This window comes from Bombus fervidus, chromosome 7 (genome assembly GCF_041682495.2).
Source record: "Bombus fervidus isolate BK054 chromosome 7, iyBomFerv1, whole genome shotgun sequence".
Taxonomy (NCBI): domain Eukaryota; kingdom Metazoa; phylum Arthropoda; class Insecta; order Hymenoptera; family Apidae; genus Bombus; species Bombus fervidus.
In genome coordinates this window covers 2,313,827-2,338,657 of record NC_091523.1, presented here as the reverse complement: position 1 = coordinate 2,338,657, position 24,831 = coordinate 2,313,827, and the positions used below count along the sequence as shown (strand labels likewise).

Below are 24,831 nucleotides of genomic sequence, written 5' to 3'. Positions count from 1 at the left end.
ATATTTTATATACATCATTTAACCCTTTCGTTCCAAAGTTATTTAGCAACTGTAAACGTTTGTCTGTAATTTTTCTACCTAGCGCATCATCTATTATTTTCTAGCGATATTTTATCCAATGCAGGAAGAATTCAAAATAGGAATGAATATTTCGTTCGATAATTTTAAAGACGTCAGTACAATTATAGTGGAAACGAAGGGGTCAAATGAATTTTTAAACGCTCGGTTTTCTCATCAGCTTAATTTATTAGTTCACTTTACTATTTCTTATTAATTCATTTACTAGTTCTTATTTCTCTACATTCATTCTATAAAATCTGACATCACGTGTTCTCTAACATACACCTGATATCTAGAGCCTCTTTTACTTTCTATCTTCTACCAACGATTAATCCGCCTTTTTTATTAATCTTATTTAATCTAAATTAATGCTTATTGAAAAACATGCTCATGCAACCTCTGTCATCACCTTCTGTTATCATATAATCATGCATCAAGGCATGCCTTTTATAAGTGAGAATTCATAGATACGCTAAGAACAATCTGATATTCAACACTCGACTCGATCGTCGAGACCCCGCTATTACTTACGACGCATAACACATCTTAAACATTGTGCACTCAACTGTCGTCCAATGCAGCTTGCATCATATTTCATCCCACGAACAAACAGTTTCAAGTGTGTTGTGCAATTGTGGAGAAACGTTTTGTGCGACATACGTCTGTGCGTTTATATATAGATCATATAAAATTTTTCTCTCTGATGAATCAGCGGCCAACCGTCAAACCTAATCTCGTGTTTGTAGGATACCTTCTTTTCGTATTGGAAAGTACTAGGTTCAGTAACGGGTCGAATAAATTTTTGCTCGAACGATATTAAAACTTACGGTGTATTTTTTCGGTTCACTTATGGTGCTCTCGATATATATGAGTACTATAATTTAATCCGCTGTGATAATAAAAGTATAGTTACTGCAGTGATTAAACGGTGGCCATGTAATAATTATAAATATAGAATATTACATTTTTTGAAAATAAAATTTAGAACATAGTAAGAAAGTTTTATTACGATAATTGTAATAAAATTTGGTACAATTTGTCAGAAATTTAATAATGCTGAAATATTCTAGAAGATTCACGATTTTGAAAAAGAATTTGTTATGTAAAAATACTTTCGATTAACTCCTTGGAAGAAATTTGCGAGCATACAATAATTATCACGAGCAATTTCACGAAAGATCCGTCAGAAATTGTAACTAGTTGTCACGTTCCGGTATGTCTGGGCATCGCCAATGTTTCGTTCTGGAAGTTCCAATTATGGCGTTTAAGCGTCGAAGCTTAAATCTAAAAAGCCAAGAAGCCATTTATCATTGCAGTAGAATATCAAAATTAATTTTCTTGAATACACAAAGGATGATGTTCCCTCAAATGAATTTCCAAGATAAGATTCCAAATTCTCTTGGCTAATTTATCTTTGAATTACCTGCAGTGATTATTTCTCATTTCGTATTAAAGTTTTTGCTACGCAAGCTTGAACATAAAATATTTCTCGATTGCAATACGATGAAAACTGATGATATCAGCAGTCCGTGCGGAAAAGCGAAAATCATCATGGTGAAACTTGTATTTCTAACTGGTATATCGCACTATAGTATACATTTATTGCCGGCTATTCATCGGCGCGTGAATGAAGATTAAGCTTTTCGAGTACGCTTGTTTAAGTTGCTCGTCTTGGTGGATACACACCACCACGAACAACCACTACGGAAGAATATTCACCGAGGCTTTCAGAGAGTTGCGTGAAGGAATATTCGAGCTGGAAACGCGAAAAATATCAGCTCGTGAGAAATCTGATGTGAGGTAGCTTGAAAATTTCTCGAGAGCATTTTCGTTCAAAGGAAACACTGTGTTTAAAATTTCCACTGCTATATCAAACCTTCTATATTTACCTGTCGTTCGCAATTTCTTTTTCTATTAGTAAAGTGATTTAAACGAACTTTAAAAAAAAAAAAAAAGAATAGATCGAAATTTTTTTGTGATATCGAAAAAAAATTCGGAGAATTTCGTGATATATGAAATATCTCGATAGAAACCCCGATAAATGAATGAAAAATAAAATTTGAAGAGTTAAAATTTTCTGGCTTCATTTCTTATTTGTTTAACACCTTTCCCTGCGTAAGTCGAAAGATATCACATGGTTAGGTCAGAGTGATTTGTCATTCAGCGTATTCGCAAAGGGGCAAAGATACTCGGCGTGTTTACGGCCGTATATATGCGCATACATTTGGCGCAAGACTTTAACCGGGACTCTTGATCATGAGGATGAAAATGAAAATGATAATTTGTCGTATACGAATCAGCAAGTCAAATAGCAGCAAGTTAGGCGGGTTCGCGCCTTCGGCCGCGTCTCGCTGAGCTCGAGAAAGAATGATGATTTTCTTTCGTGGAACAAGCGATAATTGAAATTATGCATGCGTTTCCGAAACACATTTCTTTGTCTCGCCTTTCTCCGCGTATCAATTTCATTCTCGTTTCGGACACTTCGAGACTTCGTTCAAACTGTTTTCGAATTGATGAAAATAAGAATGAATATGATTTATAATTATTTAAAGAGGAAGGAATTTTTATATCATTTTTAGAATCATTCCGTTCGTCACCTTCGTTACGATAGTAAGTAATAAGAAAAAATTAAGAGGAAGTAGGGAACACCTTTAACTTCAGAAAATTCTTTTAGGAATACCCTTTCCATTTGGAAATGTGCAAACGAGTGCAGCGTGGAAACAGTGAAAGGAAGGAGGTGGATCACAAACCCCGTTGGCAAAAAGAATCATTCATTTGCCAAGTTATAAAGTTTAAGGTTTCAAGGCTTAATTAAAGTCTACAGGGCAACTTTCGACGAAAATCTCTTCGAAAAGAAATATTTTCTTCGCCGACTATTCCGTACAGTAAGAAATTCGTTCAACAAGTGGAATCGTAAAACTGTAAAATATATTTCTACGAGTTTTACTTGTGAAATTATCGCTTTTGTTTGTGCAAGATAATCAAGAGAATATATCGATTTATAAGAAACTCTAACTTGGATATTAACTGTAATCTGGTTATTAATTTGGATGTTGTTATTAATTGCAAAAGTTTTTAACCTGGCATTTATGCTTTAACGCGATCAAATATATTTTTCATCGTAAACGACAAGTATACGAAAGATTATTATTTATTGGCGAAAAATGTAACTAATTCCGAATACTTGGAATGTTTTCTCTGCTGCGGAAAATAATAAATTAATGGCTGTTTGTTTCGTCGATAATCAATTTCATTCGTTACACATTTGTGCAAAATATATTTCAAGTATGTATTTAGTTATTGAAATGGAAGATATCTAATAAAATATATCACCTGAATGACATTATCGAAAGCATGGAAGAAAAAGACTGGCTGAAACACGAATACAATTATTTGACTTTCAACAAACACGAATGTGTATATATATATATCGTATGGAAGGTACATTGTTCTGATTTCTCTAGAGTATTGTTTTTTTCCGACGGAAATAGGTAGATTGCAGCAGCCGGGAAAACATCAATGTTATTAGCTTTCTGTACAGTTTTACCAATTAAATAAAAATTTGATATAATAAATAACTTCTATTAGCAATTTATTCATTTATAATAAATAATATTGCAATTATCGGAAATAATAATTTTGTTTTATATATTCAACTGCATAAATATATGAGTTTTCTGCATCGCTAACGAGAACGGTATTAATTCGTTTTTTGTTAAATGCTGCATATTTATTGTTTATCATGTTCCTATTTGTACCAAATATTTGTTATTTTTGTTATGTTAACAACATTTGATCTAAATACAGATCTATGTCTTGTCATCAATGTCTGTCTCTTGCTCTATATCTTTTATGTTTCTTTCTATAGTATTTACAGCCTCAGCCTTTCAATTACTTTTTAGATTTCACTTTGCTGTGATGCATTCGTTGTATCTTTTTGTATATCGTGAGCTCGAAAAAGAATTAGATTGGCAATTTGACTTTAGAATTACTAATTTTCTGCTTACTCTTCATCTAATTTATCAATAGCTATAGTTTCGATTCCGCATAATCTACTTTCCAAGCTACTGCTATTTTTCAAATGCCTTAGACTGTTCGAACAGCAATGCCATTTTTTAAATATCTAGATATTGTTCCGAGTGTTAATTTCAAAAAATAAATTTATATTAATGCAAGTACTAAAAAATGGATCTGTCTATGAAACAGTCTAAGAATAAGCACATGCTACCTTAGTATCGATACGTAGCAGCGATTAGAAGGCCAGTTCACATCGATTGTTCATGATAATTCATGAGTGAAACAAATGTGAAATAACACGAGGATCTACACAGAGTGTTTCAAAATGATGGAGCGAAGGATTTAAAAATTTAGAAATAAACGTTAAATGAGAAAGAAACCAGAATTGATAGACATGAACTGCTTAGAAATATCAATGAACATACATATTGTATTGTCTAACTATTTTGTTTCATTATATATAGATATATCAAAAAATAAACATCTCTAGAGAATTAGCCCTGAAGCACCTGAGGAAAGCTGTTAGAAGATAGGAGATGATATCGTGCCAATTGCTTAAAAAATGACTCTCGACCGAGCAACTCCTATAAATTTTATCTATTATATAAACCTATATCCACAATCTCTACTATAGTATGAAATGTACTTATAATATAATATTGTCTGTAATCAACGGTATATTTATCGCATATGAAACACTCTGTAAAACGTAAAGTGAGGAAACACGGTCGAAGGGAACGGGCCGAACGCTCTAACTATGCCTGAAACAGTCTGGTGTCACAGTTGTCATCGTGTATAGGTACACAGTGAAAGAGAGACAGTATGCACGAACTTTTCGCAAGCTATTCTTTCTCTCGTTCTTTCTTCCTATCGTTCTGTAATCGCGGGTTTTTTTCACGTCTATCTTCTTTCTTTTCGTTCCGTTTCGTTTCTTTCTACTCTTTTCGTGTGTTTACTTTTTTCTCGCGTGTCTCGTTACCAAGAGGAACCACCTTCCGGTCGACAAGGTCCGGCGTAGAGAAGCCGTAAGGAATGAGAACGAGGGAGGAAGGAAGGAACGCCGCGGAAGAAGAAAAAAGTATGCTCGAAAAGTTTAAGTCACGCGGGCTGGCACGTTTCAGTTCATGTGCAGCGGTTCTATATCGGCTGATGGGTGAAAATGGATGTCGTACAGAGAGAGATGCTTTAGTGATGGTGGCGGCTGCTGCGGTGGTTTTCTTTTTCATAGCTGGCAGTGGTGCAGTTAAATGCAGTGCTGTGAGGTGCAGGCACACGCGCATATAAGTAGTGCAGTAGTAATAGTAGTAGTGATGGTAGTAGTAGTAGTAGTAGTAGGTAGTAGTAGTAGTAGTAGTAGTAGTAGTAGTAGTAGATAAGGTAGTCCATTACAGGCGGACACAGGTTAATGGTAAAATAGTTACCCGGGCCTTGGCGCCGCCAGAGTGATCTCCGCTCGCGGAGGAGGAAGGACTCACCCGGTATCCACCGAGGTTGCTCACCACGCAGGTGAAGGTTGCGTCTCGACCCTGCGAGATCGTTAAGTTCTCCAACGGGTATGTGAAGTCTGGCTCGAGCCCCGTCACTGTAACAATCAATTGGCCATTTTTTTCATCGAATAATTGGTCATTTTTTTAAATGCGTGCGCACTTATCTTTTTTTTATCAGTCAGATGACTGATTTAAACACCTACTAAGCTGTGTTTCTTTAGATTTAGATCATTGTTCATACCTATTTCATTGTTATTATTTATAGTTTACTCCATATATCAAATTTCACAATGTAACGACAGGGAGATGTATGAAAATTATTTGTAATATTCAGCAACAAAAATTTCGTCGACGTTAACAATATCAAAGCATAAAATGCAGTGAAAAGAGAAATGTGTCAAAAAATGTGCGAAAAAAGAGAGCCCTGATATATGTCAAAAGTTTCCAAAATAGCATGTATGGATAAAATAAAGTACCAATATGTAAAACGCTTAAGCTGTGCATTGTGAAACGGAATGACCTTTCGTTCGAATTACTAAAAAAAGCTTGTATTCAAGTCGGAGCGCATACGTCCATACTCGGGATTAATGTCTTAAATTGATTCTGTGTCGATATCACCGCTCAATTGAATAGTACCATGTAAGGTACATACGTTTGTTCATGTGTGTTTTAAAACTATTTCACAATGTTATGTTAGTTTCCAGAAATGTATAGTTTCGCAAACTACATACTTATAAATAAGAAAAATTTTCCGTGAAGGGACGGGAGTGGTAGTATATTCTTATAGATTAAAATGATTAGATAATAATTAATGATAGAAAAAAAAACTGACGGTGAACATAAACCGAGGCTTGAAGAAGAGTCTAATTTCTAGAGACATCAGGTTTCTTAAGGGAATGTTATCTGCGAAGCAAGCAACGTCGAAAAGTTTTACTGGCGCACACTTTGGATGCTTTATCTTCGCTGGTATGAAGCAGCGCGGAAAATTCTGCTCCTCGAGATTTTCATTTTATCTTCTTCTTTTAAAGAGAATTCTACTATCTCTAAGGAAATGCCTTTTTTGAAGCAAATAGCCCCGATTTGGCAATGATTTCAGCGCGAATTTTTCATAGAACAAGGTGTTACGTTCGTAACTAAGAAATATGTTGATACACGATATGTTAAAATACGAATTTGTATACAGGGTCAAGGTGCATGGATCATGTTACTAAAGCAAAAATGTCTTTATAATTTACAATACTCGATACAAATGGAAAAATTACCTTTCGATCAATTACTAGCAATTTCTCGTAATCGTAGAACCTTCCAAAACCGTTCAAAATCGTAGGTATGCGTAGCATGTGTAATTGAAATTCACGAACTGTTTCTCCGGTTACGAGAAACGAGAAACTGAAAATTTAAAGGATGTAAGGGATTAAAAGGTAAATTCACAGGAGAAAACGTCCAGTGTATAAAAAGTGCTAGAGATAATATTACTCCAACTCGTAGAGAAGAGAGATAATCGCTTGCATAACTAATGTTTAGAGTTATAGATTAATCTTTATTCTTCGCTTTTCTTTTTCTTTTCCTATACGTGTATGAATAATATTTTATTAAAATCTCCATATGGTTAAGGTATTATATTCTTCCAAAATTTCAAGAGAAGGGGATAGGTAAAAGCAAGAAATATTTTCGCGGAACTTTTTCGATAAAGAGAGATGCTTTTTAAAACATTCGAAGAAGAAAGAAAATTATACATGATATAAATTCATGACTGTATCTTAAACAGTAAACACATTTAAAAATGTTTGAAATTATGTTTTTGAAAAATAAAGAAATTGAAAAATAAGAAATGTATTACACAGACAATTTCTAAAAATTTATGTACGTTTTTCTTGTAATAGATGTTACTCATATTGTAATATTTGATTATCACGTTATTATTTGACATCGATATTGTAATTCGATGAAAAGTTAGTAAATGCAAATGATCGACGATAATAGAAGAAAATTGTAATGGAGATTTAAATGCATGCATATTTTCAGATGAAATTAAATTACTACATTTTCCAATGAATATATGTATATATTATTATATAAATAAATATAAATATAAATACATAATTATATATATTAATTATATTATATATATTTGGTCATATTAATTATATATAATTTCATCGGTGAAAGTACAAACATTTCAAGTAATAAATTCTTTACCTTCCATTCGTTTGTTCAACATCTGCTTTTCAAAATTACTGATCCGAAATATATAGTTTCAATATATAGATTAACAATTACATATAGAATAATTATATATAGAATAATAATTTATAGACTAATAATAATATATAGACACCCCACGATATATATTGCAAATCTAAAATAATTTCAAATATACGTTCATCTTTCTATACTCTCATCTTGAATTTGCCAGGTGGTGGCGTCAAACTCTTTGATTCGTTATCCACAAAGTATTTCTTTCTATTATGAAATAAATATATGCGCATATTTCTATCTGTTGTAACCGTCAATAAAAACCGTAAATTGACTATTTTATGTCGCGCAAGATAAGATATTACGTTTTGTATAAAATGCAGAATCGAATTAACTGTATTTCATGTAAATGAATTTTGTACGAAAATGAACCGGTAAATCGCGAAACGAAATACCGAATACTGCCAAATTTTTTAATTAGAATTTATATCAATTCCTCTTTCAATATATCAATTCCTATTCAATACCTCTTTTTCCTTTTAAATATCCCATGGATATCTGACAAAGCATTGAAATATCGTGGAAAATATTAAATTATAACAATTTTCAAGCTAACAGTATCAAAGCATAAGAAAAGGGTGATGTATCATGAATACACCAAATTGTGTTCGTTCTATGCCATTTTACCGTGTCTTACGATATTATTTCAATTTCTAAACATCTTAAAGATATAGGTTGACCCAGTTATGTGGAAAGCCCTGTAGAGAAGCGCATTGAGAAGTTCCCGTAAATCGTATTACAATGAAAAATTAGAGGGAAGCTTCAGCGGTATCTCTAACGCAGCTGGAACGACAGTTATGCAATCGAACATATATCACCGGTGAGCCATCGCGAAATAAAGGTGCGCTCAATAAAACGCCAGCGTTGCTTGGGGAAGAAACTGATTCACCGTATAAACTTTTTTGCCATTTTCAAGAAAAACGCATACGTGCGGATTTCGAATTTACCTCGCGACGAGTGGTTCGCCGCGATATCTTCAACAAGGGATAGAAAACCGTCATGACGATGGTTTCGATAGTTAGGCATGACTTTTTGTCGCTCAGATTTTCCACAGACACAAATGTATACTGGTTCACGAAAGTATTTGAACACATACTATAGAAAACTTTTATATTCATATTAACGTGTCGTATGAAATATTTTACAATTTTATTAGTACGGTTATGAGACTCGATTATCATGATATTAGTAAAGTTTGAAATCTATCTGAAAATGTATATTCCTGCATTAAATTGAACGCCAAATACATACTTTTAAACATTTGTATTCAATTATAGGTTATTATTTTTCACTCACTAGGAAGAATTTGTGGATCCTGCTGGGATAGGCTTTTCATGACACTTTTTGGTGACACATTTTTTTTAATTGGCCGCAAGATAAGAGAAAAATAAATGGGAAAGATTTTTTGAAATATCAAATGTCATTTACGTGAAAGCAGGTCAGCAGTTTATGACAGTTTGTATGGAAGTACGCAACCATTAAAAACTCTTTCAACCTCAAAAATCATTTTCAATATTTGCTCGCTGACTAAAATTCGGTTACACGTGCACGCGCGATAAAGACAAACAATGCTTGTTTTAAATAAACTGCAAAAATCTTATCTATGCTATCGCATAACGTACATGTATTGTAAACTGTGAACACACAAAGTGAGCAAAGCTAGCAAATGGAATTTCAAGCAGAATGCGACGAATTACTTTTTTCAAATGCGTGCCGTAAATGTAGCGTTTGAAGCAAAATGTCTTGGAGAAAAGATAAGGGCAAGAACATTTGTTCATTTTCTGTATAACACGGATAGTTAGATCTTTCATTATATATTGTATGTACAGCTACAATTCTGACAAATTAATCTTAGTCTTTTAACGAGGGAAACATATTTGGATTTTATATTAATTTCATATATCACGCGAATCGGGAATATTTTTTGCTTTCCTTAATTAATCTTTCAAAATCAAGTACATAAAGTTTTAGATCATAATAAGAAGGATTTACACAGTGTCTCATACCCATAAACGCAAATATTAACGTTACCATTGCCTAAACACGATCTGCAGTACAGCATCTTAAATCAGCAATTACGCGCTCAACCCTGATCGTTCGCTCACTTCCGTCTCTCATTACCGATTTCCTCGTCTTGTTATTTTCTTGCTAACTAGAACCAGTTCCGTTCGATATTCGCCTCAAATTTATGTTCTCCTACAAACACGTAAATTTTCCAATGCACGAAACATCGTTTAAGCTTTAAACGAATGAAACGAGGGAGCGAACTTCGTGATTAATCAATTTGTTGCAACAACCTTTTCACACGAATTACTCGATTCGTCGGAAAGAAATGTTCCTCGTTTGGATAGGCAAACACACGAGGCGAGGCGTGAGATACGTTTTTAAACGAAGCACGTGTTGCACAGACGATGTTTCTTGTCAAAAATTTCTAATGAAAATTTCAATGAATCCGAAACGTTTTTGATTGGCCTTTACGATTTCGTGCGGTAGGTGGCCGCGTCCTGTGTTAAGCGTTTTTGGTTACAAATTCGCGTACATAGCACGCGCGAACGATTGAAAGTCGAGAACTCGAGGGAGTTTCCTCGGTCGATCATGTGTTCTCTGGTTAAAAACGGTCGAGGTTTATGCGATAATCGCGAGATATTAATATTTAGAATTCGTCTGTTTTGTTCTAGGGATCGTCCAAAATAATTTACGTATTCTTTCTCTGGCCTCCGGCGCGCAGTTTCGTGAAAGCTCCATACAGCTATGCGATATTGGCATCTAAAATATTTCCGTGAACTGTTAATATTGCAACGAGACAACTCAAGGAGGAAAGTTGTTGCTCGCCAGCGTCGAAAATATATAATGCACGTTTCGAATCGATGATCGGAGAGACTGGTCGACGACTAACATTGCGGACGGACTTCTACCAGAAATTTTAAAGCGCGAATATAACGTTTAGAATGTTTAGAAAGAGAGAACATAATGTTTATAATGTTTAGAAATTGATTTTTCTTTAACACTACAACTATCGATAGTTAACACGAAGCTATTTCTAACAAAACCAGTCAAAATGACTGGTCTTTAAAAATATGCGATATTTTTTTTATATTTATTGATTTATTACTTTCTTATAGAAAGAATTCCATGTTATATAGTAAATTTTTGGTATTATTAATCCATCTGGGACCTTGATCCCTAAACGAGGATTCACATATTTATAAAATTGTAGAACCAGTCATTTTAACTTGTGTTGTATTTCTAGTATTACCATCTAAGGATCTAACGATCGATCCGGAATTTTCCTAACAACTGATATCATCATATTAAATGATGTGGAATGAAAAAAACGAGGAAACTGGTTAATGGGGGTTCGATAAACAGATTGCAAGATCCTTTTATATTTTAACAAGCACCGGTCATTTTCACGGGTATTGGTATAAGTAACCTTAGTACAAAATTATTTTAAGTTTGAATACGTAAAAAATAAAATAAAATTGTAATGTCGTTACATTATTACGCATAAAAATATAACATGAAGTAGGAATTTTGAAATAAAATTGTAGAGCCAGTCAATTTGTGGTAGTTCCAGTGTTAAATATGACAGAGTTTATATTGCGAGATCTACGGTAGATTAGCACGCCGTTTCCTCTTTCAATGAAATTTCTACCTGTTCTTTTAATTTAATCTTCATATTGAATCTTCCCACAAACCTAATTTAGATCGCTATATATCTTAAAAATTGTTCAAAATATCGAAAATATCAACGGCATCCCTGTATCCCTATTAATCCTTTCATCGCTAATTCTAAACACCTCTAAACGACGTATCGCCCACTCAATTCAATAATCGTTCCCGGATTGCAGAAAATCGTCGAATAGTCTAGTGGTGAGATACATGGAAAAGAACAATGTGAGCACGCTGATCGATAAAAGGAACAGAAAGGATATCAAATTGCGACTCGCATCGATTATCAAGGATATCACGCGGTCGGTAATGATGAGCGTTATGTTGTGCGACAAGAGGATGGCAATGGCGTTGTACGAGATGAGGCAACAGAGCCGACTGAATTTTACGAGGATATTTACATGAGCGCAATATTTTATAGAGCACTTAATGCTGGGTCACGTTTTGTCCCTCAGTGGCGAGGCGGCCATCTATGAATCAAAGTACGCTTTAAAGATTTCTTTCTCATACCGCCCCGTGCCATGGATAAGGAACTCGCTCAGGCTCGTACCTTGCCTAGAATATCTTACACGGTATCTCTCCGTCGCTTTCTTATTGTTCCCTTTCTTTTTCTTTCTCTTGCTTTCTTCCAATTTTCCATCTTTTCCATCTTGCAAGAGAAACCTGGTTTCGTTGCTCTCGTCTCTTCTTTCAACGAGAGATGCTTGTCTGTCTGTTAGTAATGCGCACGCTGAAGGAGAGTGGAACCTTCGTCGAAGAAAACGGAACGCTACTTGAAATTGGAAACGCGGAGAAACGCTAGAGTTGTTACGTTGTCGCGTACGATTTTGCTCGCATTGATCGCCCAACAAGTTGTACACACATTGAAGGCTAGAATGACGAGCGACGCCGAGACTTCGCGATAATATTTATTAGAGGTTGTACATACACGGGTGAGTGTACATACGTGGTCGAGCATTTTTCGATAGGATCAGGTAAAATATATTATATAAGCGTAGTAAATAATTTGTCACGTAATTCTTCGCATTCGGTTATAAACGATTTTTAAACGAATTACGAGCTGCGAAATGTTTGTACGGTGTGTAAACTAAAATGTTTGTTTAGTTTCTTAGAGTGAAAAATCAAGATGAGTTGATTCAGTGAATACGACGGTAGTTAATCGTAAAATTTAAACAATAGGATGAACGTGAGTAATATGAAAAGATTTATAATAAAACAGACGACGATAGGATTACGGTAATTAGCACTTACAATTACATAAGCTTAAGCGAGACGTGGACCATTAATTCTAATTGCCAGTATTTTCTCTCGGACATTCTCTTACTTTCGCTTCTTAATGTATTGTGGCAGTCGGCTTGGCAATTTCGTCTGCCTGCTGTTTCTATTGTTTAAATAATTTAAAGAATACGTATATTTACCTTTTGAGTGATTACATTAAATTGATTTACATTAATAAACGACAATTAAATATTTTTCTCTAGTTATTATAAAAAATCAGAAACACTGCAGCAATTAAAATACATCACATTCTTCGAGTTATCTAGGATCAAAGGATGGAATTAAATTCAAATGGCACGGTAACATCCGATAACATCTGGATTAAATAGCAGTGCAATGCCAATTAAAAATTTGCATCTACATAAATTATATGCGTCATAAAGCAAAGCATTAAAAAAATCGAACTAATTCGCTGGGAACCTATTGATAGAGAGGGAGAAAATCTGGGGGAATCCCCGATTGCGCCGGTGTAAATATCAGCTAAAGGGTGGTACGCGTGTGTACGCTAAAACGGCGCGCTTTAATTTCACGCGGCGGAACCTCGGCGGCGAATGCAATTACTCTTGCAATCAATTTAGATAACTCCCAGTAGAACCGGCACGTAATTGTTAACGCGATTATCCGGCTCAGCCGGCAAGTTGTGTAAGCTGGAACAACGGTCAAGAAGAAACGCGACGCGTCGCGAAAGGCGCCCCTTTTCACAAGAAAATCCGCCTTCGTTTGTAACGCCGAGGAAAGCGAGCAACTTCGTCACGTTCGAGAAAAATGCTATTGGAACAGAGGAAATAAATTTTTTCACACGAGATTGGATATTTTTCTTTAAATTTTTTAGCTGCGCGATACGAAAATATCTTTTATTTGGAGTGCTTTTTCGAATTTTTTAACTGGTATTCCTGCGCAAAAAAGCATAGGATCCTTTTTTCAACGGATGTTATAACGTATTTAAACGCATGTTGTACGGATTGATGTTGAATACCGAAAAGCTGATCAAATACCAAGGCTGTGTTGGAATGGTACGTGAATTTACTGTTTAGGTTAGCAAATGCTCGTAGTGACGTGTATCAGCAGCGATACATTGCCTAAAACTGGGAATCGTGAATCTTGATGCTCCTACAATTATCTCTGGAGTAATAGCAGCACAAGCTTTAATTATTCGATTCATCATGGGGCACCTGCAGTGGTAGATTGCTGTCGATAAACGTTCAACGTACTTATCAGCATATTATAGAGATACGTATAGAAGGATTAATTAGAATTTGTGCTATTATTGCTTTATGAATATACAGAACATGAAAAATGGAGGTGTACAATATTTATCGAGTGTTATTGTAGACATCGAGACAATGAGAGAAGTTCTTCTTTTTCGCTTGGAACTTTACGTGCATGTGTTCGATTAATATCTGCTTCTGGTACGCTTCTTCGCAGTTTTCCAGTCACGCTAACAGAGACATTATTAATTCGGTAGAATGGGAATCGCAGTACCGTGTAACTGTTTTCTTGATTAATGAATGTTTTTCCAGTGGTCCAGCCGAGATTTTGACCGGTACACGTAGATTTCGTGCCAAAGAAGCCATCCACTCCTACTATTCTGTTTCCCTTGATTTTGATAAATTGGAAGACGATGCGACGCCACGTAGAATGGATTGCAGTTCCGTGGACAAGTTCTGTCGGAGCGTTTGTTTCGCGGCTATTTATCGTGTTCTCGCTTTTAGAGGATTTGTCCCGCATAGGATAATCATTGTTAACCGTGTGATACGTACGAAATGTAAGTGGCAGCTTGAAAAGGATCAGGATTTGCATTGTATCTAGTGAGAGATTTATTGCGTACGATTATAGTATCTGAAATTGTTAATGGATTGGTGCTCGTTAATCTTAATGTTACAAATGAAAGTCATTAGGGTTTAACAAAATACCTATTACTATTTTTACTTATATGTTTGGACGTGCTATTGGATATTACAAAGGTGTTTGTGAAACCGCCACTTTCCTTAGTCTCCAATGTTCGTGTGACACGCGACACGATGCAGTTTTTGTTTTTCCACCGGTGCATTTCCACGCGTATCCGAAAATTTACAAGGGTAATACCACGGTGCACGGAACGATTCATCCAACTTTGCGACCCGTGATTTAATCCCTCGAAACTTGTACGGGGTATGAGTAACACGAAGAATATGAGATTATCGGTATACGTTTGAATATATTCGGAATTATTTACCAGTTCATTCGTTCGTTTATATACGCCGCTCATTAATACACATAGTTAGGGAAACAAAAAAAGATTGGAGAAGAGAATGAAATTATTGAATCGTTGGAAAGAAAGATAGCGAAACTTAAAAGAACCTCGATGTTAATCTACTTTTCTATGAATAGCTGCGACTAGTCGTTGAATAGCTTCTATAATTTGGTTACTCGAAGTAATTTCTGTTGGTTTCTAAAAGTATTCAATTTCTTGGAATTAAAATAATATCCTGGTATACATAAATGTCACACATGGAGTTAAACATTTCAGGTTCAATAATATTTTTTCCTCGGTCTTCGTCGTTATATCGAGCAACCCAGCTTTTCTATCGTTAATAGCTACATTTAATATCATAACGTTGGTTTTATAAATTTTTTCCAACTTTATTAAATATATAACATTTCCAACAACTTAATAGAATTAAAAATTCCTTTTTTCTCTTCGTTTACTACTTCTCGAAAGAAGCTACTAAAATATCCGAATATAATATCGAATAAAACGATATTCGCGTATTTGGCCATTTTGATTAATTAATGGACGACTAGCGGATACAATGGATATTTCCGAGATAATACACATTTTATGCCGATGAGATATTAATCCTGATATTAATAATGGTCACCTGTATTAAGTTTGATTCGTGACAATTAATATGTCTTTAAATAATGAATACAGGTAAGACAGTATCGCAAGTACTACAAATTGCAATTAAAATTAATTTGGATGAACGCTGATCCGGCCAACGATCGCAACATTATGTATTTGGTTTAACCAGCTGACAATGATTTTAATGAGTTTTTCACGTGACACTCAAGGATGCTCTCTTGCCGATTTTAATATCCGTCATAGACACGCTCGCGTTTATGAGTGTCGTTCTCCCTACCGTTTGTCATGCAAAATTATTAAACGAGCAAATCCTCGTTCATTTCGAGATGCATGTGTATTTAAACGTAAATATACTACGTTAAAAATCATTCGACGCGCACGTGGAATTTAGCAACGTCGTATATTACATTTATTCGATGTAATATAATACACATTAATAAAATAATTCTATTTTGAAAGTACCGCGTTTTGTTATCCCTGAAAAATTATTATTGCAAAGCATTTTAAAGTATACGATTTTATGGACTTTGTCAAAGTTTAAATCTGACTAAGCAATCGTAGCAAATATGAAATATTTTTCTAAATATTGTATGTGATCAATACAGTGAATCTTCGTTTATATAACCTCTGTTTATATGAAGGAAATTGTAGTAGTGTCTAATTGACCAAACTTTAGTCCAGCCGCTATTATCTGAATTACAGTCGTGCGTCAATCCACTTATACGAACGTCTAACAATAACATGTACAGTGGCTCACGAAATTATCCGAACGGTGTAATACTGTTGATAGTTTTTCATCCTCCTTTGCACCGAATGTAAACATCATTGCTAAATGAAAATATTGGTACGTTCACTGGATGTTAGGATACCGTTTCAGTAACAGTAACGTAAAAGTGTGCACAATAGTATTTAAAATGAATACCAAAAAATCTGAAACAAAAAAGTGTGAAAGAGAAATAATGTTCCGATTACATGAGGACGGCAAATCATATAACGAGATTGCCGGAATTGTGAATAGAAGTAAGTTCACAATACACTATATCATAAATAACTTGCAAGCAAAGCTCGATCAGGTCGACCAAAGAAAGTGACTGGAAAAGAGGAGAAAGTTATCATTCGCGAATTAAGAAAAATCTTACTACATCCGCTCCTTAACTCGCAAGTATGATAGCTGATATGTTTCATAAAGAAGTTCACCCGGAATTATGTCGACAAATCTTACGAAACAATAATTTTCATGGCAGAGTACCGCGAAAGAAGCCATATATTAATGCTATAAATCATAAAAAAAGATTGACTTTTGCAAAAACCTATATTAACAAAGATAATTCTTTTTGGGACGAAGTCATCTTTTCGGACTAGTCAAAGTTTAACATTTTTGGTTCAGATGGTCAAAATTATGTGTGGAGAAAACCAAATACCGGATTGGAAATTCGACATTTACATCAAACAGTGTAACACGTGGTGAATCGGTCATGGTGTGGGGGTGCATGGCTGCCAGTGGCACCGGAAATTTGATATGTATTGATGGAATACTTGATAAATATAAGTATTTAAATATTTTTAAAATAACCTTAAATAAAGTGCCCGTAAATTAGGATTATTGGAAGATTTCCACTTCATAGGATAATGATCCTAAGCAATACTGCTAGAATTGTAAAAGAATGGATCGTATGTAACACACCACACATGTTAATTACTGCACTGCAAAGTCCAGACATAAATCCGATTAAAAATTTATGGGCTGAAATCGGAAAAAGATTAAATAAATTTCAGATAATCTCAAAGCAAGTATTGAAAGATAAAATTATAGAAATGTGGAACTTCGTTGTGTGTAGTTTTACAAAATCAATAGTTTACAGCATGGAACGACGATTGAGACACACTATTGCTGCTAAAGGTGGTCCAACAAAATATTAATATTAAATAATTTAATAATATATGTAGCGTTCAAATACTTTTGCGAGTCACTTACAATGCGTGTTTCTAATAAATGTATCAGGACTCCTATCTATATATTTTTATATAATAATTTTAAGACTTCCATCTTTCTATTGATATCTGCTTGTCGAAACAAATTAATGTACATTAATTCGGCCATTCAAGTTTACACATGTAAGCGTTCGAATACTTTCGTGAGCCACTGTAAACAGTATACGTGTGGCATAAACAGGCACGTGTGTAACGCACTCTCATGCTTCGCAATCGATATAAATTTGCAACGATATTACATACACATGTACGTATTTCAAAGCATATGTTTCGTAGAATCCTCTTATACGGACACGAATCCTTATTAATTGAGTGAAAAATTATAAATAGTGAGGAGGGCTGAGTGGACTCCTATTATATATATAAATGACGTTATACGAACTAGTTTGTCCCCCGAAAGGTTCATTCTAAACGAAGTTCAGCTTTACCATAAATAAATATACATAATAAAGATATATATGAATAGAAATCGTTTTAAATTTACCAAATGAATAATCATATGACAGCTAAATTGTACTTTGTTTTTTGGTCATCATCTTTGTAAATATTATATTTGATGTTGCAATAATTCCAACGATCAAAACATTTCTAAAACAGAATTATAACTTTAAGCATTTAGCTCGAAGAGAAATTGTAACGATATATGGATTTGAGTCCTTTCTATGCATTTCTACTGTAATAAATATTATAGAGCTGTCAACGGGGAGAAACTTTTTGCTTATACGGGAAATAAAACGCGGCTGGTTCAAAAATATCTGTTCGGCGTTGCAATTTGTTTTTCGTCGAATTTCCATTGTCAAGATTGATTCCCCGATGGACCATGTCCGTCGAGTGAACGTTCTCCAGAGGGTAAACGGACATTCCAGTAATTTCAATGACCATCCGTCGTATTCAAACACTAATTTGAGCCGTACGAAGAATTCCACCCTCCCTCGAGCGCATTTCGCCGTTTTTCTTCATTTTCCAGAAAATGGACCAACGCTTGTGATTTAAAGTCTTTGTATTGCTTGTTATTTACACGAAAGTAATTTCAGCTGATGCAGATAATATCAACAATTACATATCTTCAAAGAACTGAGAATCTCTTGCTTTATCATTCCTCTGACGTATTTATTTTCAAAAGATACATTTATTATCGCATTATACGTATATTAATTAAGGCAGGAGTATGTAATTATCTTGTTCAATATACAATCAAGTTGTTTTACTGAAAAAGATGGATTCTGCAGTATTGAATAACCTACAATAAAATTTTAATTTGCGGATAGTAATTTTCTTAAGAAATAGTCTATAGAAATATCAAAACGATATATTTTATAATAAATTCTATGATATATTCTAAACTCTTAGCACTATAGATAAGAATGTAAAGAACAGTCCATAATTCAATTTCACCGTGCTCGATTTCACCGGTAACAAATGTTGACCCTTCGAGCGGAAACGGGCAACGGTAGGGCGATCCAAAATTGAACCGAACGAAATATTAGTGGGAATCTATCAGGATTCATTAAGCGGCCGCGAAACATTACCAAATGGTCAACAGAACAGAGAACGGGCAGCAATTCACTTCCACCGGCCGAATTCATGGTTATTTTAGCAAATACTTCTTGCCTCTTCCTGTCCTTTTCTCTCTCTCTTTTTCTCTTTGTACCACTGTATTCGCTTGAAATCGCATTAAGAAACGGAAACGATGAATGGAGGATGTTTCGCGACAACGCGAAATACATTGAATAAATATTACCCGTGCACAAGTGTCGTTGGAAAATATTTTGAAACGGTCGAAGCGAAAGAAAAGCAAACGGAACATCGTTCCCGCCGATTGCTAAAATTGATTCCTCGCACTTTCATACCGGAGCAAATAGCCGGTCCTACGTTTACTGAGAAAATACGAAGATCAATACTTTTCGGACTGCAATGGATGGAGCGGCTTCTGTGTATCATTTTGTCGTATAATCGCATCACGAGTATCAACTTATTAGCCACGATCGTCCGCGCTTACTTTCTACTCCTATTTCTTTGGTGCGATACTATGGTTTTGGAGCAAAATATCGTAAAATAAATATTACTATCACTGGTCCAATAAAGAATATTTGGAGAAAATAGCGCAACTTCGGCAGAGCTTAACGCTTTCAATTCCTAATCACGTACAATTTTTTTCAGAAACGGCGCTAACTATGTTCGAACACATCCACGCTTAATTTCGTTCGACAGTGCTTTCAATACCGGCACAAAAACCATAACGAGCCTGTTCACAGTTTCGACACATCCGCAATTACGTGGCCGTTAGTAATGTTGGCAGACGCGTTCCTTTTCCACGGAACTTCTTTATTTCTGAAACTTTTCGCACCCAGAGTCTCTGAACTAGCCTGGGGAAAGTCGGAAAGTTCGTGAAAGTCAGTATAACGAGTGATCTTCTATTTCTCTACGTCAACCAATATTAAGAAACACGTGTTCTACAAGAATTCGTGTACGTACAATATTTAAACAAATTGAACGTTTATAGTCGTTTCTGTAATTGCTCTATAATATATATTAGTTTATTAAGAAACCTTTTAGGTCTTATTTTAGTTATAAGTTATAAACTAAGAAGTTTATTGAATTACTATTATCTTTATACTTTGAGAATCTAGCTTCGTGTCTTTGATTGATTAGCACGTGTCTTCAATAAAAATTGATGGTGTTTTTGCAACATGCTTAAACAGGTATTTATGCCGTATCAATCTGCTAAGAGTATATTAAGAAATGACCACCTTAAGAAACTTTCAATTTAAAAAGAAAACAATTTTCCTTTAAACTAAATTAAAGGCAAGCTGCTACTTCATACACTGATGATTGAATTATAATATAATATTGAAACGCAAACATTTAATGTTAGTAAGAAGTTCATGGATTAATATACAGGTAGACAATAAAAAAACAAGCTATCAAAACCAACCCCTTCTTCAATGGTACGCCAAAACATTTCTGAACCTGGATGAGATCCGAGAGCAGAAACTGGGAAAGTTGATGAAACTTGTGATAACGAGTGATTCCCTTCGTCTCTTTCCTGCCAAGGAACATCAAGGAGCACGTGCTCAGCAAGAATCGTCAGTTATTTTAACCCTGGCTCGTGGCCGATAATTGTCGCTGCGAGCTACCGTAGGTGGAGCGTGGAAATGTGGGGACGTTTATGACCATCCGTGGATAGTCATATAACCGACAACAGAGAGACAGAGAGACAGAGACAGAGACAGAGACAGAGAGAGAGAGAGAGAGACAGAGAGAGAACTAGATAGCATGAAACAGGGAGAAGCCCGGAGTAAGAACGTGGAGAAAAGGGAGTGGGAAAAATGAGTGGAAAAAGAGAAAGTCATTCAAGACGAGAAATCGAGGAAAGGGCAGAAGCGAGGAAGTAAGGAAAAGCTAAGGAAAGGGGAAGAAAAACGAGAAGACGAACGAGAAGGACGTGTAAGAAAAGCAGAGACGGAGAGAACGAGAGGATGGAAGGAGGTCTGATGGGTCAAGGGTCGAGTCGTGTCCCCGGGTATAAGGAGTCGCAAGCGAATAACGTGCTATCTCACGTCTCCCACGGGGATCTGACCACCGTGGCCATCGTTGGCAGCAGAGTATTGCTGCCGATCAGCTCTGACCCTTCTTCAAACGTTTTCTCGGCTGACCCCTTCTTACACGTCTACTTTTCTCCCGCGAGTACTACTAGACCCGATGTCGTTGAAACAAACTCACCAACGAAAGTTGACCGGCCGATCCACCAACCAGGAAGGGGCCAAACTGGATCGTGTTATTTCACCGATGTTCGCGCACTTAACACTCGCGCCGTTGACTTCGACTTTCAGGGGAAGAGAACTCATCCCTTTCTTTTTTTCGTCTGTGACGGGACCGTGGTTTCAATGGGTTTGATTTTCCCTCTTCGAACCTCTGAATCTTAATGATCGAGCATTTGTGATTAACTTGCGATAATAACGATGAAAGTTTGTCAATTGAAATTTTTGGACAAAATTGGAAACTTACTATTGTAGGTATTATATGGTTTTTGTTAGATCATGGTTACAGCAGATACGTATTCTAGCGAACTGCCGTTCTAATGAATGGAATATCTCGAGATCGAGATTCATACACTCGTAACATATCGATTGCTTTAAAGTATTTGTCAGAACCGGGAACACGCATTCATCGTAACCATAACCATATGCAATAAATGCACTATGTACGTTAGAAAATTTGACGTGTTATGAAACAAGCCAGAAAATTTGACGCATATTTAGACTGCAAAAAAAAAAAAAAAAAAATGAATTGCACCGCAATCGGATTGTTCGTTGAACACACGATTTATCCAGGTTTTCCGCAACTTCGTTACCACAAACAAGAAAAATAATCTGAAATCTGATGGTATGAAAATGCGACGCGACTCAGTCAAAATCTAGAAATTCCAGTTTTAATGAACGTGATAATAATTCTTGCGCATGTCTGGGTCGGCCAGGAAGACAGAGAGGAAGTGTGCACTCGGCCCGAGTACCGAAGAAAGGAAAGCAGAGAAAGCGTCACGTATTTCAATTTAAAAATGCAATTATCTCGAAACGGTTGCCGTGATTGCCTTTTTGCTTATCAAGGTGGCGGGTATAAAAAGAAGAAAAAAGAAAAAAAGAATCAGGAACTCCCATGGAGAGAATGAACTAAGGAAAGAATGGTACTGGCTATGAATTTCGAATGTAAATAGAATCGTAACATTACGAACGACGTACTGGGAAACTTTTAAATGAAGTCAATGAATAAGCGATTGGATGAACCATATTACTTTACGTGCGATGCTTCTAATGAAATAGAGAAAATTCTAATTTTTTTACTTGACTAATAGAATGTGCTGTCATCATATGACTGTAAGAAATTTTATTATAAAAATAAAACGCACAACTTGATAAAAAGCACTTCATAGGAAGATAAGAATATGTATAAATCCTTTCCGTAGCTATTGTGCAAAGCCATGAGATTGAACAGAGAAACCGTGTTAGCGATAATGAAATAAATTTTATTTTAGAATGTCACTCCAGTCTAATTTTCTTCTTAATAATAATTATCATTGTAGAATAATCGCAAATAATCGAGATCAGTTTCGAACTCCATCAACGTTCGCCTATTCGTTTCACTTGCATGATGGCTTCTCAAACACAGTTTCCGTGTGGGCATGCATACCAGACGTTGATCGTGCGATGATCAAGAACGAGCGAGGCGTAACAATTCGAGCTCGCGCTGACGAGGTATTTTCAATTCCAATGGCAGCGTTACGCGACCGCCTGTACGCAACAAAGGTTCAGAAACAGTTTATTGGTTGTTTCGTCTTTCTTGTCAGTCGAGATACCACATGACAGATCCGGCCAGCCAATCCGTTTCACAACGTATCGTGCTCTGTGTGCTCGCTACAAAAGCTCGCAATCCACCCTACGCAACCTCCGTTCCGATGGTTCAACCAGTCTCTGTTTCTCTCCCTTTTTCTCCTCTCTTTCTCTCTCACTGATTCGCCCTTGTCAATTTTTCCTCCTTTCATTTCCATATTCTTCTGTTTTCCTCGTTCTCCGTTTTTTCCCATTCGTTGTTTTAACAAGCGTATTTTTACATCGCGTCACATCAAAAAGCGTTTCATGCATATAAGCACGTGTAATTGAACATAGAAACATTGAAGGGATTTAAATTTCAATCTTTTCCCGGTAAACCCGACAGCTTTTCTCCTTTTTACGTTTTACTGTTACGTTGGCTGCACGGGAATAACTCTGGTTAACCGCGTGTAACGCATTCGACGATTATTTGTGTTAAAAATTGTACCTACAGGAAGAAAAAACCAAGATAAATGAAATATTTGAAACATTCGCTGCGGTTATGCGTTCGATAGACGCACGTGTTACATGTTTCGTTTTTTTTTTTCCTCTTCTGGTTTTTCTATCTTCTGACAGAAATAAACCTTTTATGTCTTTTTCTTTCATTCGAATTGCTTCGTTTAGAATTGATAAGATGTCGCCTTCTTTCACATATACATACGTACATTTTATTGCCTTTATCTATATGTAATTCCAAACCTAAATAAAAATACAAGATAAATTAGGAGCTCGAAAAGTGGGCTGCCACAAAGAAAGAAAGATGTCAGCCATTACATTTTCCTTGTATACTTTTCAAACAAAAATCATCTACATCGTTATATTAGACTTTCTGAAATGTAACGTTTCAAAATAAATCGATTTATAGAAAAAATATAGATAGTTGGTCGATTAATTCTGCCATCATAAATTACTTGTAATCAGTTCGTTTTATGAAAAGATGCTTGGAACAGAATTCGTTTGATATCAATGGGCGTTCGTTCTGTTTTTAGAGATATAATGTGAAATATTTAGTGAACATCGAATTTGAAATATTCCTTTGCATCATAAACCGTTTATAAATAATTGAAGGTAGTAGAATTCGATGACTCACCCTGTATGTTTAATAATTAACCAGAACGTTTGTATTACTCACGAAGGAAAAACAAATACGACGATGTCGATTGCAGTTTCTCATTTGGATCTGAGAAATAGAAGGAAAGTTAATATCTAGTCGGAACGATACGAGCTTGTGAAACTTGTGTGCTTCGTTCTTCCAATTCCGATCCTCGCTTATAAACATTCGAAGAAAGCGTATTTCGTTGTTTGCGATTGTTCACCCGCAAAAAGAATATCGCAATCGTTCAATGTAAAGTACGAAAGCCTCGGTTCCAATGCCGAACGAGTTACGTCTTTCTGTGTACTCGTCCTGTTTAACGAACGTCTCGTTTACGACTCGCTCCGAGCTTCTTTGATGTACGACGGAAGATTAGTTTAACAACTAAGGAATACAAAGTCTTGGTTTTCTTTCCGATGTAACTCGAAAAGGTGAATGGAATTGGTTCTTTGGATTGCTTGAACGAGAATAGAAACGAGAGAACACAAATAAAGATTTATACTTTACTATCTTTTCTTCGATATAGTATAATGTATACACGATGTTAAGAGAAATTAATATAATGCAAGGAACCGTATAATAAACGCTGTGTTGTATTTTATTTGTAGTTAAGCTTGTTACATTAAGTTATAATATTCGTATATGCTCTTCATTATGTCGTGAACTTAATGCAAGTATATTTAGCGTCAATTTAATATCAACGATCTCCTCTAGCTTCTACAAGATTCTAAATGTTATTTTACATTCCAGAGCTACCACTACTGT

At 35.4% G+C, this 24,831-nt stretch overlaps 1 protein-coding gene across 2 annotated transcripts in view; it reads right to left on the bottom strand.

Moving 5' to 3' along the window:
* The window catches only part of LOC139989249 (lachesin), a 194,772-nt gene that overhangs the window by 47,747 nt on the left and 122,194 nt on the right, over nucleotides 1-24,831 (bottom strand). The window contains exon 3 of one of the 2 annotated variants that reach the window (XM_072007432.1): nucleotides 5,553-5,659. In XM_072007432.1, the coding sequence (XP_071863533.1) occupies nucleotides 5,553-5,659 (107 nt within the window). Of the gene's footprint in view, nucleotides 1-5,498; nucleotides 5,660-24,831 lie in introns of both variants that reach the window. The other variant, XM_072007431.1, reaches the window with a different exon arrangement.